Source organism: Solea senegalensis, linkage group LG1 (assembly GCF_019176455.1).
Source record: "Solea senegalensis isolate Sse05_10M linkage group LG1, IFAPA_SoseM_1, whole genome shotgun sequence".
In the NCBI taxonomy this organism is placed as follows: domain Eukaryota; kingdom Metazoa; phylum Chordata; class Actinopteri; order Pleuronectiformes; family Soleidae; genus Solea; species Solea senegalensis.
Window position 1 is genome coordinate 10,460,127 of NC_058021.1, and position 17,841 is coordinate 10,477,967.

At 42.4% G+C, this 17,841-nt stretch overlaps 2 protein-coding genes across 2 annotated transcripts in view; one reads left to right on the plus strand and one right to left on the minus strand.

Annotated features, from left to right (window-relative positions):
- Window positions 1-6,823, minus strand: part of LOC122779654 (ephrin type-A receptor 4-A-like) — a 23,667-nt gene extending 16,844 nt beyond the window's left edge. The window contains exons 1-5 of the mRNA XM_044042220.1: window positions 6,634-6,823; window positions 6,064-6,131; window positions 3,296-3,493; window positions 2,958-3,068; window positions 2,208-2,562 (exon numbers count right to left, since the gene is read on the minus strand). Of these exons, the coding sequence (XP_043898155.1) occupies window positions 2,208-2,562; window positions 2,958-3,068; window positions 3,296-3,493; window positions 6,064-6,131; window positions 6,634-6,793 (892 nt within the window). The 5' untranslated portion in view covers window positions 6,794-6,823. The remainder of the gene's footprint in view (window positions 1-2,207; window positions 2,563-2,957; window positions 3,069-3,295; window positions 3,494-6,063; window positions 6,132-6,633) is intronic.
- An 8,249-nt stretch (window positions 6,824-15,072) lies between these two features.
- On the plus strand, window positions 15,073-16,382 carry ccl20l (C-C motif chemokine 20-like). Its single transcript, XM_044036712.1, has 4 exons — window positions 15,073-15,186; window positions 15,299-15,416; window positions 15,926-16,003; window positions 16,117-16,382. Exons 1-4 carry the CDS (start codon window positions 15,105-15,107, stop codon window positions 16,262-16,264), a joined length of 426 nt encoding a protein of 141 aa, XP_043892647.1. The 5' UTR covers window positions 15,073-15,104; the 3' UTR covers window positions 16,265-16,382.
- Window positions 16,383-17,841: the final 1,459 nt, after the last annotated feature.

The following is a 17,841-nucleotide window of genomic DNA, read 5'->3' on the forward strand; positions in this document are numbered from 1 at the left end:
TGAGCAGCATTCAGTATTCATCCAGACTTTGATGGATTTCCACTGAGACAGCTGAGCCCGGCCAACAACCTGACAGGCAGTGAGAGTGGGGAGACGAAGAAGAGAGCAGCATATAGATAGATGGCACTTCGCAGCTGCTGGAGGTTCAACAGAGTCAAGGGTCTCTCCTAAATCTAGTTGAAGAGGAACATCTTTCAGGCCTCAGGGACCTCCCCGCAAACCTCCTCCCCTTTTCAGTAGGAGCAAACGGGGCGAGCAGGGTGAAGGTTTTAGAGAACATTTGTCACGTCTAGAATTTTGGCGGCTGCTTTTTCTGTTGTAAAGAGAAAACTTTATTTTTTTCTCCCATTATCGCCAACTGGCAACAACTGCATCGCTCTCTTTTAATCTCCATTCCTCTTCTTCTCTCCTTGAGTTATGGGTCTGTTTGTTATACAATTAGCCCTCTGGGATAGGCCTCATAAATAAAACTGAGGGTGCGGATCAGCAAGTCACTCTCCCCCTTCCCTCTATTGGTCTCTGTCCATCTGCGTATGTGTCTGTGTGAGTGAACATGTTTTCTGTCTGTGTGTGTGTGTGTGTGACTGAATGGGGGGAGCGAAGTTGTAAAAGTGTCTCCACCGAGTCTGTTGTCCACCGTTCGCCCCACAGACACACTCACAACAGCCACTTCCAAACATTACACGTCATCCACACCACATGTATGTTGGTGAAAGGTGTGAACAGATTGTACATTTGTGACTGTAAAGCTACGTTACAGAAAGAGATTTCTGTCCAGATGGCTGCTGTCATGTCAGAACACCTCACACTGAGACCGGAGAGTTTCTACCACAAGACTATTAGTGCAGGACTTCAAACCCTGTCTCTGGACTTAGAAGATAATCTGAACAAATATCATATGTACATATACAGAAAGAATCTTACATGACAGACTATAGTCAAGAGACATTGTCTTCAACTTATTTTACAACTAATTTAACAGCCGTTAGTGCTACTGCTACAACCAGTGATGAATGAATAATTCAAAGTAATAGCTTAACCCTTTTGGAAATATGTTGCTTTGGTTTCTGCAAGAATTAGCTGAAGAAATCACCCATGTCATCCTCACAAATTTCCCTTATAATGAGGCTCTCATCAAAAGACTCTTGAGCTTCAGGGTGTAAAATATCTAATCCCTAAAATACCACAATAGTCCATGGCATAATACTGTACTGATTTTTTTTAAAAGCACTGTATCAATACAGAAATATTCTTGACAGTGGACAGGTGTTGTATTTGCACCTCTGCACCACTATTTGGCAGAAGGCTGTTGTCCATTTAATGCTCTACCCCTGCTTCCACTGATCTCACTAGACAAAGAAAACTGAATATCATTTAAGAAACTAACACTGTTATTTTTAAGACACCATTTCTTTTCTTATAACAGACTATTATGTCTTGTCCTGCCAGATTCTAGCCACCGCACAGCCCTAGTTTTGCCTTGCACAAAAACAGGAAACAGTGTTAGCTTTGACTGGTGTTGGCGAGCTAACCTTTTATGTTGTGTTGTGTACCCCTAAATGAGTTTGGAAGGCAACATGCAGTGCATTTATAATATATGATGAGTTAACTGGTGGCTTTTAATGTGCTAATAGGAGTTTTCTACCTTTCAACAGAGTTGGGGTAAACCAATCCCTTGTGTTTTCAGTCTTTCCTCTTAGCTAAGCTATGCTAAGGAAAGAAAATCCTGGCTACAAGTCATACTAGACTATATCTTGGCAAGAGTACATTGTATTCCTACTATTTCTAGTAACTATTCCAACTCCCTTGAGTGAACTATAACGGATTATATTGGCAATGACGTCTTGTGTTACCAAGAAATTGTCATGCACTCGACAAAATCCTGATACAATTTCAAAATCTGTCAATACCAACTGGTAACTTTTGGAATGTCCCTTAAAGACATCATTTCCTAACAGAAAATAACCACCAGAATTGAATAACCAGGCATGTGTTCATTAGTACACAAACCAAATGTCTGTTTTCCATCATTAGCGGATTGTTTGTTTGGATAAGCACTAATGGCTGTTTCTTATCGAGACGTGGCACTAATGAGTGGCGACACAAGGTAGCAGAGAGCTGAACAGAGGAATCCAATTTTCACCGTCACAAAAACAAACAACAAGTCACGGGAAATCATGGCGAACTAATTCTGTCGCATTGCTTACCTTTACACGCGCCCCCCTTCTCTTCATATCCTGGGTTGCAGAGGCATCCACCGATAGGAACTAACCACTCTCCATCAGCACCGCAGTACATCTTAGGCTCCTCTCGTTCTTCTGACTGGTTGACACACGACCCTCTGACTTCCACTAAAGAGGATGTATCCGCCCCGGTAACAGTGTCGGGAAAAGTTGCCAGGTTACGAATGGTGAGAGGGCAAGTTTTGTAGAAAACCCTGACAGAAACTAAAGCGATGCAGGCACCAACATCCTGAAAGGCCAAGTAGAAGCCCTTCCGAGTCATGACCTTTACATCTCGCACCTCTGTGTTCAGTTTCATGATGCGGTCTCCAACATCCACCTGAAAAGAAAGAGGAGGGGGTGAGATTAATGAAATGTGCAATAAACTGTGTCAGCTCCTATTACATCAATGTGCTTGTTTAACCTAAAGTGGCCTATCTTCACTTTTTCAGCATTTGGCCCTCAGCCAGATTAACTTCTATTGATTGCAAAGGTGGAGAAAGCTTGGATGCCTGCGATGCTTAAATCAGACGTAAATATAATAAAGGACAAAAGTGTCCTGACAAAATTCCTGAGAAGGCAAAATTGATGTGCGAGATCAAAAATGCTTGCATAAAAAATTAAGAAATTATAGCTTAGTGCCATGGATTTTTACTTTCAAGATAAGGGCAAATTAAAGTGACTGGAGAGGGGAGGATAAATAACTTACTACCTGACGCAGTTGATTAGCGTTACCTGGGTGAAGCTCTCATCTGCCGCCACAGTGTCCACCTTAATGAAGTTGCTCTCTTTGATGTAGCTGTCCCTGTCTTCGTTTGACTCGTGGTAGTACAGATTGAATGTCTCCTACGAGACAAAAGAGATAGAGGGACAAGAAGAACAAACAAACAAAGACTGAAGTGTCAGTACATTAATCATCGTCAGTGCTCATCTTTTCTCTGAACATGGTGATGAGTCAAGTCTTTAAAAATAAATCCCTGTTACAAGTATTATTCAAACTCCTTACTGCGTCCAGAACATTTAATAACAATTAGTCCCTGGTAAAAACACATTGTGAGCATCGTTTCCTGTACCTTGCACGTGCCGGTGACACCTGGTAGGCTGTTACAGTCTCTGAGTGTGAACTTGACTTCGACATAAACCCGCTGTGCACCGGACCGAGGGATCCAGTCTGTCCTGAGCCAGTTGTTTTGATTGGGTTCCAGGACGTTACACACCTGGTATGTTCTGATGGGGATGTTCTTCTCGTCCATAATACTCACTTCTTCCCACTGAAAATGAACACACACACACACACACACACATAATTCTATTAATACCTACAGTTGTGAGGGCATGTAATGACTACATCACGCTCCAATAATTATTTGATTCACGTGTTCCTGGAATCCACTGGTTTTAGTGCATATTAATCGTAGGAAAACATCCCCGGAACGGTTGCTGCATCAGAGACTTCACTCAACTTTAAACAAACTGTTGTGAAACTGTCATTTGGTACGACTGTTTTTTCACAACTGCTCCTTGTAACCAGCTGCCAAGTAGCCACGAAAATGAAACCACACACAAATATTGTGAAAGTAATATGAGTGTGACGATGGGAGCATCTTGTCACTTTAAAACCTGCTGACACGTTCAGAGTTTCTGAACGCACCAGCAGAGAGGTAAATTGAACTAAAGCTAACTGGAGCACAAGTTACCAGTGGTGATTATAACATGGTTAAAGTCTAAATAAAAAAAAGAATACCACTCTTGCACAACAAATTAGTGACCTCAGTTTGACCCAACCTAATCACCACCATTCAAATGCAAATGATCAGTAGATCGGTAGTCTGAAGTGTTCTTTAATTCAATGTTTGATATCATAGATGGATTAAAACAAGCTATGGTACATTTCACATGCATCCTTTAACTCACTGCTGTCAGACAAACCTCCATATCTGCACCAATACTCTGCCATAAACAGTGGCTCAGATTTGTTGCAGCTCCCAAGGTTTTCATAAAAGTGAAACAGGCTCAACCTTCACAGAACCATCAATCTCAATAGAGTCAACTATTTGCCTTGTACCGCGACCCTTCAAATGACCGCTGATCCACCCAACTGCAAACAAGCTTTTTATTGCCACTGAATAACAACACGCTCACTCTTTTCACCACAAGTGTGAGCCTCATACATACAGAATGCACCATGTCGAAAGATAGAAAAAGAGAAGGGTGTGTGCGCCTGACACTGTGTGTGTGTGCGTGTGTATGTGTGTGTGTCCAATGAGGCCCTGTCAATACGTCACACTCTTACTGGCTGGAGTTTCTTTTAATCACAGATATATTGATATAATGATATTGATGTGTATGCTGGCACTACATTTTTTATGGACTTTTTCATGCAAATTTGCCAATTAATTTCATTACATAATCCATTTTTATTTTTTTCCTTATATTATTTATGATGCATCTACAATGAGGTTGATTGTTGAAAGTGCACTAAAGTGTGCCCTCTGAATACCATGAACTGACACATTTGTGCAAAAGCCATTATCTTTTATTGTTTCAGCGATGCTATTGTTACCATAGAGAGTTATTTCTCAAACTCAATACTCTTTATTTTCTATTAACTTTAAGAAAAAAAACCTGCTTCTGCAGGCTCAAGTGTGGAGTGCAGGCAGGACCAATAGCAGGACCTCTTAAACCTAGAGTGGAACCCTAATTAATTTAATTGGTAACACCTGTGTTTGTCTTACTATTTCCTAAAATGGCCACTGTAAACAAAAGGACTCTTATGCCAGGGTTACTCTAGGCCTTCTTTGAGCATTACATTCATGTCACACGCAAGTTAAAATGACAGAATTTGACCAACATCAAATCATCATCTTGCATCCACATGGCCAACAACAAAGCTAGTGGGGGCCAGAGACGTTTGCACAGTACTGCCTATATTTCATTTTCACTACTGCTAGTCGTGCGGAATGTTTAATACATGTAACACTTTTGGCTGATATACAGTAAATATCAACAGTCCAGCTCGTCGCTGCATCTGTATTCTTTATGTCTATGTGAGAAAACTGTGTTTTCCTTATGTAGTGGGCGTTTTTCTTTACATGTTTATTGAACTGTATGAACACTGTCGTGTGGTATGATGTCTCCTTGTCTTGTCCTATATCAAGTGTTTTGTCACTTGACAGAAATCCCAGCTGTCAGAGGGGGAAAAATGCTTTGCCCTCGCCCCAACCATAGAGAAATTGGGTTTTGTGTGTATGTGTTTGTCGCTAAAGGATGTGGAAGGAGGATGGGGGGGAGGGGGGGTGGTGTAATCAAAAGCTCAGTGCGTGCAGACCAGGACCCTGTCAATCAAGCAGCTTGTGAGAGAATGAGACCATGGTGAGTGCAGAAACACAAGTCAAGTTCACCAATAACTCTTAAACCAACAAAGAGGTGAGGGAGACACTAAGCAAATGGGGGAGAAAAAAAAGAAAGAAAGAAGGACATGATGAGAGGACCTATAGATAGGCCGGGCGAGAGGAGATTACATTAAACGGATATTTCCAGGATTCATTCTGGCAAAGGTATAGTAGTAAAAATCCCTTAAAACTGACACCCACCACCAAGCTGGTTTCTGCCTTTTCATGTGCCAAACACAACGCCAGCACTTTCATATTAGCACTTAGGCTTGGTGAACAACAGCACATTTCAAAATCTGTGGGATGATTATTTAAAGTTTGTGTGCGAGAGAGAGAGAGAGAGAGAGAGAGAGAGTGATAGAGAGTGATAGAGATAGATAGAGTTTTCCAAAGAGAAAACAGTCTTTAAATAGCTTATCTATAAAGAAATATATATGGATATCACTCACCCCTCCCTCTGAAGGGCTGGCTGCCCATTTCAGCTCTCCTGGTGCGGTCCTGGTATCCAACAGGGTCACTAAAATGCATGCACACACACACATACACACAGTTGGTTTCAGGGGAAAAAACATACAGTATTCCAACAAACATGTTTAGCAGTGATGAACAAGGTTTTTGTTTTGTTTGTGTATTTGTTTATTTTCCACCTGAAAGCTTTAACCACGCCTCACCGTTATCTACCAATAGAATAATGACCCTGGCAACAATTAGAATATCAGGTTTGTCTAAAATTGATTTGTAGTGATGAGTGGCGTTCATGGTTGCTCACTCTGCATAATCCCATTAACAAAAGCAACGACATCGCAGTCACAGAGACATAACTACTAGTCCCCTAACTCGCACAATAAAAGACAACTTTTTTGTCATGTTTGAGTTTAGTCATGAATTTGAGCCCTTCTCGCGCTCTCTCATCCCAGGACGCGCACGGAGCGCACGCCGCGGCGTCTCCCTCAGCTTCCACGGGCGGAACGATCCGAGCGCGTCGCTCCGCTCATAAGACCCACTCCGTCCTCACCCACCTTCGTTTGTTGGATAGATCCTCGTCCTCGAGCTTGAGCCGAGCGTTATTATCCAGGTGAATGTGTAAAATAATCGCCATACAGTTGCAGCCATGTGTGTAGCGCCGTGGAAACGCGTGTGTTCCGCTTTGGCTCTGCGCGGTGGATGAAGTGGCTCCATCCCGGTGGGAAAAGTGTGTGTGAATGAAAGTAAGTGTGAGAGCGTGTTGGATGCAGCAGCAGCGGATCGTGGGGCGGTCTCTTCCACTCAGATGCTTCCCCTAATGGTAATTAAAATGGCATGAGTCAAGTGACACACAGTGATGTGATCCATGTCTGCATCTCTAGAATTATATCATCACGAAAATGCATGTTTTTTTACTGCTAATTTGATGGACTTTGACCTTGTGTAGGCTCTTTATATCAAACCACTGAGAAATAGAAACATACAAGTCGATTGTAGTAAGTTTAAGTTGATCAAATAATGTGATTTTTCCTTGATTTCACAGAGAGACTCCATTATCTCAACAAACTTACTTTCGTTCACTAGACTTATATTTAAAACCAAAGTAAAAAAAAAAAACACAGGATACACTAAAAGTGTCCCAAAAATGACACGTTGCTATGATGCCCACCAGGCATGGGGTCACAAACATGATCACAGTCACAATTACATGATTTCAAAACCTGCACATGTCATATTTGCCTCGAATGTGGATGTCTTCATAGCACCTGAGGCGGTTGTTTTGGGTGCTCTTTATACAGGGGAGCGTCTACACTGAGGCGCGTGGCTACAGCGCCATCTGTTGGTGCTTGTTGGGGGAGGCAGAGGAAAGTCAGTCATATTTCATTACAGTCTGTTGTATATCTTAAGCTTGGGGATAAGAGGATTCAGTATTCCCCCCCACAATCTGTCAAGAAACAGTTTTCAATATTTGTTTTGTTTTTTTACCTACAAACCGTGTAAAGGCACGAGAAGGTGCAGAACTGTGCACAAGCGTGTTGGAGTGAACAAAGAGCAGGCTCATGACCCGTCCTCCTACACGCTGCCTCTCTCAAAGACTCAGCTGAACAATCACTCTCGATGGAGGCGCAGCTTGAAGAATATTCCACTGATGCAGTGGGGTTCTCCCTATCTCATGTACATTTTAACCACACAAGCGGAAACAGAGTTGTGCTCCACTTTCTTTGGTTTATGTTTAGCTTCTGATGACCTTTGTTCAAAGAGGCCAACATTGCAAGGTTGTTTTTTTTTTGAAGCAGGGGCCTGAATGGGTAAGCATGTGTGTGTATGTGCGTGCCTGCATTTGCACGTGTACGTTCTCCGTCTCGGGCCCGTCTCCATCTCGCTTTGTGTCTTCGCAGTTGCTATGCCGAAACCATCTCGATCCCCTGTAAGGCATCATAATGGACCCAGGAAGAGCATCTGGCACTTTGAAACGCCAAAAAACGATCTCCCTGCATCGACCTGCCACTCTTCCCTCCCCCCTCCACCATAATACGGTTTTCACATTTCATTCTCCCCCGGCGCCACGACAGACTGCGCAATCACAAAGACCCAATTAGCCGAGAGGGGATCACGATTTCGCCCAGGGACCGATGGGCCAATCGCGTCCTGTTCCGTAGAGCAAGGGCCTATGAGGCAGTGGCACAGGTGGGTGGGACATGGCTGAGGGGCAGGGGTTACACAGTGACATGGATAGAGAGCGGTCCGTTGTTTCTGGCCATTTGTGTCAGAGAAGTTTTGATTGATGATGGTCGAGATGTTTTTCCCACTCTCCCCTGGGATTCCCGGCTCTCTTGAGGAGGTTTCCACCACGGGCCCCCAGCTTCAAACCCCAGCTTTAAGTTTGGCCCTCAGCCCTACACACCTACACACAGACACACACACTTATTTTTTTTGATAATGTTTGGGTACCAGGTGGCTACTGCCCACACATCTGTGTTGTAAAGGACTAAATATAGGCCCTGCGTGTATTGTCTGTTAATATTTGCATAAACGTGAACCTGCATTCTGTCAGGCGCGTCATCTCGATCTAACATTCTAACCGTGAGCAGCAACATGAGAAGCACGGGGAGAAATAAAGCAAAGTAAATACAAAGTAGCCAAATGCAAAAGTGTGCATGTGTGCGAGAGTGTAAAGAGAAAAGCCCGAGGGACGGTAGGTGTGTGGGTGGCTGAGAGAGAGGAACAAAAGAAGCAGAGAAGAGAGATGAGGAGCAGCACATTGCCAGTGAGGATCGGATTGTGTGGGTGATGGTTGTGTGAGTGTGTGGAGTGGGGTGTTGGGTGTTGAAAAAGGATCTTCCCTCAAAGCGTTGCTAAAATATTCCTGGAGAGAGTTAGGGTTTCATTTGGCTTGCAGTCCTGCATGAAGTGCTTACAACATGCTGAGAGCTCAGACCACTTAATATTCATACAACTTGACTGATATTCTCCAGGTTGTGTGACAGATAACAGCCATATTTGCTAAATGTGCACAGTGTGTGTGTGTGTGGCTGAACTCCTCGGGTCGACAAAGCGTCATTAGCATGTCAGAAGCACTTTCGCTTGGACCCAGTTCTCTCCGTAACAGCTGCTAGTCTGGCAAATTACTCAATTCGTGTGTACGTTCGCGTGTGGATGTGAGTCCGTATTTACGCATGCATGTGCTCAGTATAAACAAAGGAAGAAGCGAACAGAGGGGGTTTCATCAAAAACTCTGCAAGTGTGTGTGTGTGTGCACCATTCATGTCACTTTGATGACTGAAGAGATTTCCATCAACGTCTCAGTCCGGAGTGTGTATGTGTGTTTGTGGGGCGAGTAACTGCATAAACATTGTGTTGGAGTGATGAGATGTTCTCTCCATCCATCTGTTCTGCTGGCATTTACACCTCCAGAGGGCTACAATGGAGAGAGGGAAAAAACAAACAGCTGAGTGTAGATTTTATGATATTGTTTGGTTTTGTCTGTTAGTCACCGGAGCCAACAAACTCTCTCAGGTCGCCCATGGAGCTCTGAGAGTCCATTCTCAACTGGATTTTAAAGGTGCTGTATGTGCAATATAATGATCTCGAGGGGGTAGTACAGTCCAGATCCTCACCAGAATCAAGGCTCTTGAATTGCCAGGTAGTTTCCGAAAGACACAAACTGTGTTCACACACATACCCATACATAACAGTACTATCATCGGTTTGGTTCATTTTCACATGGCAGTGAGTCACAGCAGAGGAGGATTATAACATGATGAACAATATTGTAATAGAGGGAGAGACAGAGAGAGAAGGGTTTAGTTAACGTTGGCTGAACCTCAGTTTTCAAACATCTCCAATGCCAACCCTTGTTCTTCATCGCCTCTGGTCTAGAGGGTTTTTTTTTAAAGGGGCAGTGAACTCTTTTAGGGTTGGTAACATTAGGCATTTCCCACTCGTAGCTGCGGCTCGCGGTGTTTGAGTAATTCTGCTGGCAACGTGAAGTGCTACGAGGTGCGTTACTGGGTGGGTGGCGCAACAGACCAAAACATAAACAGATTTCGCGAGGCTGCAAATTGGAAATTTAAATTGTGAATATATACCGCCTGCACCATTGTTAGCGAGGCCAGCATTTCAGTCTAACGCTTACTTTCCTCATCATTTAATGACTTCATTCAATGCATTTCTTGCATAACGTACCTTTAACATGTCTGAGTGTCTGTGGGAGGATGTGTGAGTGTGAAGTTGCTGTGCGTCTTCCTGTGGATGTGGTTACAAAGTTTCTGAGTCTGTGTGTTCCACAGAGGCGAGGAGAGAGACAGACAGAGACAGAGACAGAGAGAGAGACAGGGAGAACTCATTGTTCTGTTCCTCCTTATCTTCCATCGCGGCAGACAGCCCAGACTGTTTCCCTCTCAGCGATGTGACCTGGCTGTGATACCACAAGCCCCATCTCCACAGATAACAGACCACCCTAAAAATACTACTCTTTCTACCGCTGCTCTACCCCCCTGTGTTCTCCTCACCTCCTCACTGTATTCTCCAGGGTCTTCTCGACCAGGAGGTCGACCGGCTCTGCTAGAATAAAATACCTCTGGGCTCTTCCCGGTGTCACAGGGCTTTTTTTTTCCATTCTATACTTTCCCCTCTTTTATCTTTTGCTATTTGGTCTGTTGGCAGAGACAAGGGTGTTACAGCACAAGTGCAACTTTGACTGTTACATCACAAGTTTTCTTATAATTCTTCCACAATAAATTCCTCATCCCCAGCTTCAGTCACCCACACTCAGGACACATGGGGCAGATGGGATGTAGGAGGAGATGGTGAAGACAGAATCTGCCAGCCTCACATAATTGCACATCAAGTAATTTACCATAGCTCCTTAATAAAATATTGAAGAGCGCATTGTTTTCTGCGCCTCACGGGTCTGACAGTCTGGAATAATGCTAATTATGACAAACTACGCTTTATTCCAAAGAACATGCTACAGCCAAATGCTCAAAGAGCTTTCTCATCTCCGCGCTGACTCCCTCGCTGCCGAGACTCTTCACTGACGGCTGTGAAGTACTTTTAACAGACTGACAATACCCTTTTTTGTAGTTTGAGGAAGTTTCATGCTAATTGAATAAAAAAAAAACTTTTATTCCAAGCTCCTTTGCTGCATTTTACATTCAGGGTTCAGGCTGTCGTGTTTTCGTTTTCTTTGTAAATGTGTGTGTGTGTGTGTGTGTGTGTGTTCTTGCCTTTCTTTTCTGACCAAACCCACGCAGGTGACCAGAGGGGTCCTTGTGTGGGTGGACAACTCAATGGCGACCCTCTCTCTTTACCCTCACCCTCCCTCATCTCCCCTTCTCTTTCCTCCTTTCTTGCCCTCTCTCTCCATCAGTTTGAGTCCTGAAAGGGGGGGCGGGGGGTGGGGGGGGTGTGTGTGGAGAGAAAAGGCAGGAAGAGAAAAACACCCACTCAAACACAGTGACCGAAATGTTGCAGCTGCCAGTAGAGCAGCTAAATACTGAAATGTTATTTGAATACGTGTTTGTCTTCTGATCATCGAGATCATCTGTGAAGTTCTGATCAAATTTGAGTGGCAGTTGTGCGGATTTTGTTGTACAGGAATCGTATAATTATTCTAATAAGGTATTTAACTTAGGTTTATGCTACTTTTAATAATAGCACCTCTGACAAACTACCTTTCAGCTCATTGTTTTGATTTTACAGCGTCTTTTGGTAAAATATCTCTACACACAGTCAGGGCCCAGCACGCTGACCAAAGCTGCAGCATAGATGAACTTATAGCATATAGCGGCTGAAATGGATGTGAGCACTGGACTTAAATGGGGATAGATCAGCCAAGCAAGTTGATAGATGTTTTTTCAGTGTTGTGTTAGCAGTTTGCTAAATAAACAAAGTGTGTTCTCTTTACTTCACATATTTGTCGACTGTCATTCTTTGGACCAATTAATGGCTGCTATTAATGTGCTATTTATTTTCCATTCAATTTAATACAGAAAACAATATTTTTGTTTGAGATACTGACACAGAATTGTTGCCATGGTTTGATTTTAACAATAAATCGATTCTCAAAATAATCTCAGATTTATTTTTTGATGCGCTAAATGGTTCATTGACAAATTGTTTGAGCTCCAAAAAGAATAACTGATTGAAATAGTTTGAAAAGTTTAAAGTAAGAGTGTACAGGACAATGGTTAAAGAATGTGAGGTCACTTTATCTTTATCAATACATGCAATAAATTATAGAAGCCTGCATCTGATGTTGTGAAAACATTTTGTTTGCTGTGTGTGTTTATGTACGTCATGTCCCTACTGTATATCCTCTGTTGTGTGAAAATGTTTAAATGCATGCACTTACTGTAAAACGTGTTACATAAAAGAACAATCTGATTTGCAAATTTAAATATGGATCGCAATCCATGTGTGATAAATATCCACGTTGCTGACATCCGTTCATCTTGCTTGGCATCCATCGGGGGCCAGTGTCTACACGGCAGACATCATGTGAAATGTGGCGTGAGCTCGTGCGACGTGATGTGTTGAACTGAGATGTGTGGGCCGGACTGAAATGTGGGAGGACAGGATTTCTCAAGGACGGCATAAGTTGCTTGAGTCATACCAAGAACATAATGAGTGAGGATCTCAAGCTCTCACGAGATGTCAGAACTCAGAAGAGTCGAAACTAATTTTGGATTGTGTTTCCACAGACCAAAAACATCACTGACATGTAGCTTAATATCTACACGGACACTTTTTAAACCTTCAGAGACCATATGTTGGACATAGAAAAGTACGCCTGCCAAGATCTGACCTCCTGTTTCTCATGAGTCCATTAGAATTGCTTTAAAAATCCATTCAGAGCAATGACTCTGACAGTTTGGTGGAAATCCATTCAAATCACAGGATATCTCCAAATAAACACACCGACCGATATGGAACAACCTTGAAAATAAACCCTTATCATTCACCTCATAGAAAAATCACACATCTAGGACATTTATTTGACCATAACTCATTCTTACCATATGAAATACTGTATGTGCATGGATGTACTGCATGGGTGTGTGTGTGTGTTTACATATCTTACATCTTGAAAATGCCATTAACATGCACTCTCCCTTCCAAATAAACTATAAATGAAATAAATAGTCAAATAGAAATATAATATTCATACAGTAACAGCAAGGGAAAGCTGCACTCTTATCATAACACAATTTTTATATATAGACATAGATTAAAGACACAATTACCTTCCACATCCAGTCTTTGAATGGGAAAAAAATACCTATCAAGTATCTGTGATAACATATTCAGAAGGTCAATAAATAGCTACCGTACACAGCACAACCTTTATAGAATGAAACTCTTAGATCATGATACATGTACACACTCACTGCACATTAAATACAACAGACAGTCACTTTCATGCCATGTGGGTCTTCCCCTCCCCGGTCCAAAACCATCACAAGTGTCTTATCATGAATCACAGACCACAACATTCCCACCTCCTCGTCTATGTGTGTGTGTGTGTGTGTGTGTGTCTGCTCGGAAACCTCTCTTGAATACAGTAGCATTTAAAAAACAGCCCAATACCCTAATAATACATACCATTAGACGTCGTCCAACAACCAGATACAATTCTGTCAAACTTAAAGTTTTGAAAACTCGACTTAACAATGATATTTTACTGCCGTTATCATTTGCTTTGTTAAATGTATGTAACATGTTGTTCTGTCTTTTTGTCTCCACACACCCTGGTCACTTTTGCAAATAATGATTAAAAAATCTAGTAGGAGTATTAGAAAGAGGGCTCTTTTAATATTCTGACGATTATGGGAGTTGAGGTGACATTTCAAGCAGCATGTAGGCGATGAAAGCACTTTCACTTGCACTGAGGCCACACACGCTCGAGCGTCACCTGAGGTCTGCGCGCGCACGTCCATGTTTTTGGTGTTATTCAATAAACCGACCTATTCGTGAAGCGCCGTGCGCCTCGTACTAAATAAACCATAATTACTCTTTCGGCCCTGACGCCAGCTGAGTCCACACTATGATGACAAGCGTCTGTATCTCAGAATGTCCTTGAGCAAGACTCTGAATCTGCATCTGTCGCTGGCCAGTTTCCCCGGGAAGGGGAAATCATATTTGCCCTTCAGGGATGGATTAGTCGAGTGTCACTCCACAGTGAGTGCAAAATAGAAAGACGCAGTTAAGTCGCGTACACAGTGTAGGTGAGGACCCGGAGTAATTGTACGTCGTGCGTTCATTCATGAATGTGTCGGAAGCGTTCACAGTATTTAGTCTTTAAAAAACGGACCATTCACTGCTGGTGCTGTTTTAAGACATACGCTGCCTTTATGGAGCATTTACTACTTAAGATGTTCTACCTATCTAGGTCAGCTGTGTAACATTTGGAGTTGTCAGCTTTCTGCAGCTTAAGTAGGTCATGCTAACAAGCAAGGGGTTTTTGACAAGCCTCTCGTACTCCATCAGTCCTCACCACAAAACAATCTCAAGACTGCTGATTATGTAAAACACCCCTGAATACAGCTTCAAGCTACAATTTCAAATCACGGCAGTGGACATCACGTTGGATTTTGACGACCCCCACACAAGACAGATTTCACCTAAGCCAGTTATGCTGGAATATGTGAGAGCTAAATCCGCAGCAACAATACAAAAGCAGCTGCGGAGGAATCCAAATTAAGATGGTGTCACACTTAGAATCTGCTGTACATGGAGAACGTCACTGTACGGTTATTAACCTGAAAAGCATAAATATAGATAAAAGCCCCGGGAGAATACGTGAACTTTAGTTAGTGCCACACTTTTGCTTCCCCACAAACAATCTCAATGTTTTACGGTGGAAAGTTATATCCTTAATTTGTAATCAAAGTGCAAAGTCTGCAACTTTGATGTCATCGTGGGTTTCCTGTCCTCAATTTAGAAGCCACAGGTTTTAAAACACGTGTACTGGATAGTGTATATATAGCGTCTATGCCGTTATGCCGTAAACCACGCTGTCAACATGGCTCCAGGAGGCATGATCGCCGTGACGACCTTTGTCCTCTTCTTCATCCTGGGCCCACTCAGTCCAGCTCCAGCTACCTGTAAGTTCACTTAGTGACATTTAACCGCTCTCGGTTCAACTTTGCGCCGTAATGAGTTGAACTGATCAATAACAATGTGTCGTGTGTGTGTGTGTGTGTTTGTGTGTCGCAGGTTCCCAAATGAGCAGAGCATGTTGTACGAGATACAACAGAAAGCCGGTGCCTTTCCAGCGCATCAAGGGCTTCAGAGAACAAACCATGAAGGAAAACTGTCACATGGAGGCGATCATGTAAGACTTAATAACATTTCCCAGCTCTGCAAACACTCATAACGAAGACACTGCACCGTCTGCATTTATTCCAAATTATATTCACTTGACATTTCATTTCATTATTATTTAATTAAAAAAAAAATGTTAAAGGGCTTGTGGGAAGTTGTACCAATGTTGTGTTTGCATAATGTGACATAATATGGCATTCTGTCAGGACGATTTGGTGCCACATAACTCAATAAAGAAATGTATTTTTTTTTAAGTCTAATGAAATATTTAAGCTGTCAAAAACTTTAAAAAGCAACGTGTGTATTATTGCCACGTACCATCATCACATATTCCACATGCCAAATCATCATCTTTCATTGAAAGTTTCTGTCAGGCTGCATTTTATTACACAACCTTAGATTTGCAGATTGTCTCAAATCATCTTCACAATAGGTTAACAAAAATAGTGTCCGTATTGAAATTAGAGAATAAAGCACGTCAGTGGAGAATGAAATACATCTTTATTGTCTTTGTTGTAGTTTCTACACAGTGAAGAACAATGAGGTATGCGCGACTCAGAGGGATGAGTGGGTGAGGAAAACGCTGGAATTACTCAGGTAAGAGACGCCTTTCCACTTTCAAGTATGAACTACTTTAGCTTACGTAGAGCTTTCCAAATCAAGGGTGCGTGAAGAGGATTTATAAGTATATATATTTTTTTATTCTACAGCTCCAAACTGAAGAAGATGTCCAAGGCCGACTCCGCTACAGTCGAAACTCCGATGAAGAAAAGAGAAAATCCTTCATTCAATGATGGAAGTGGATCTCCTGCAAGTGCTGCAGAAAGACTCTTTGACAGCACAGAGAGTCAATATTAGGGAAAAGACATGCAAAACTGTTGGTGATATCTCTGAAAACTTTCACTTGCCTCTATATAATATCTGTAGAATACAGTATACAAGAATTCTCATATGCAAATAAATGTACTTAATGGAACTGCGTCGCTGTTGTCCAGATTTGTTTAAACTACAACACTGTGTCACTGAAATGTGTCATGTCTCCTATTGAACAATTCAAGAGGTACACTGACTTCAGAAGGGGAAAACCCGTTCACACTGAGTCTACTCCTACCCTGCTTGGAGAAAGGAAGTGCAAAAAGCACGACAGAACTGACACGGAGGCCGTGCGATTTCACCCCAAGTAGGTGGTGCCCCAGATGGTGACAGAATTCTTATAAAGAAGCCACTCTGCAGTGACGTCAAGTCTCCACCAGATGGCAGAGTTGACCTGTGCCTCTGTCTTCTACATTAAGAGATGTTTATGGTCATGTGACATTTATGAACAATCAATAAACAACAGGGACGGTTAATGAAAACAACATTTTATTTTGTTTAAAGTGCACATTATGGACATTTTTTTGCATCTGTAATCTTGTCTCATGTTAACTCAACAACTGGTTACAGATTATAAAGGAGATGGCATAACAAATAAATAGAGCTAATAATGATAAATATTAAATATGGCAAAATAGCATTGGAGGGGGCATTAAGATATGTTAAATTAACTGAATATAAGTGTTTATGATGGCGACAAGTGCTTTCTAGGAGCTGGAGGTTGTAGTGGCAGGCGTAATCCTGTTTGCTCTGCGGATCTGCCTGTAAAACACACAAACAACAGATAACAGTTAAATAGAACAGTCTGACATGTTCACAGGACATATATCAACATGTTTACATGACAGTAAAACACTACTGGAATTCATTTGACTCACTCTAGCTGCTTGATCTTCTCAAAAACCCAGTCCTCTCTCCAGTGGCTGCAGACTTCTCCGTCCGTCGTCTGAAATCTGCAGGAGATGAAGAAAAAGAAACGTTTAGTCACAACCTCCAGTCCAGTTTTGACAAAATCCCGCTGCATTCATGCAGACTGTGATCATAAGTCACAACAGCAGAGGTGGTTCTTACATGACTGCACGGACACAGGGCAGATTCTTCCTCTGGATCTTGTAGCCGATGATTTGAGCAGTGACGTTCATAGTGCTGACCTTAGTGCAGCAATTGGTTACCTTTATTGGAACTTTTTTAAGGAAACAACAAAGAACATGCTGTTATGAGACTGCATTTCAAAGGTATACGTTAACGTACAGGTTCTTAAACAGTGACAATGTGATGCAGTCCACAAACTCTTAACTGTCAACTTACCAGACAACGTTGTTTGTGCTGCCAGAATCCCAACAAGGACGGCCAGGCATGCGAGTCTTCTGATGCACAGCTGCATGGTCAGTGCGTGAGATGATCCAGATGTTTAATACAGAAGAGGCAGATGGAGACGACTGATCTCCTCAGACTTCACCCCCATGTTTTATACCAGAAAAAGAGGAACCAAAGACCAAGACAACAGGATGTCTCTTCAAGTTTTCAACAGTGTGTGTGTGTCAGGGTGGGATAAAGATGGA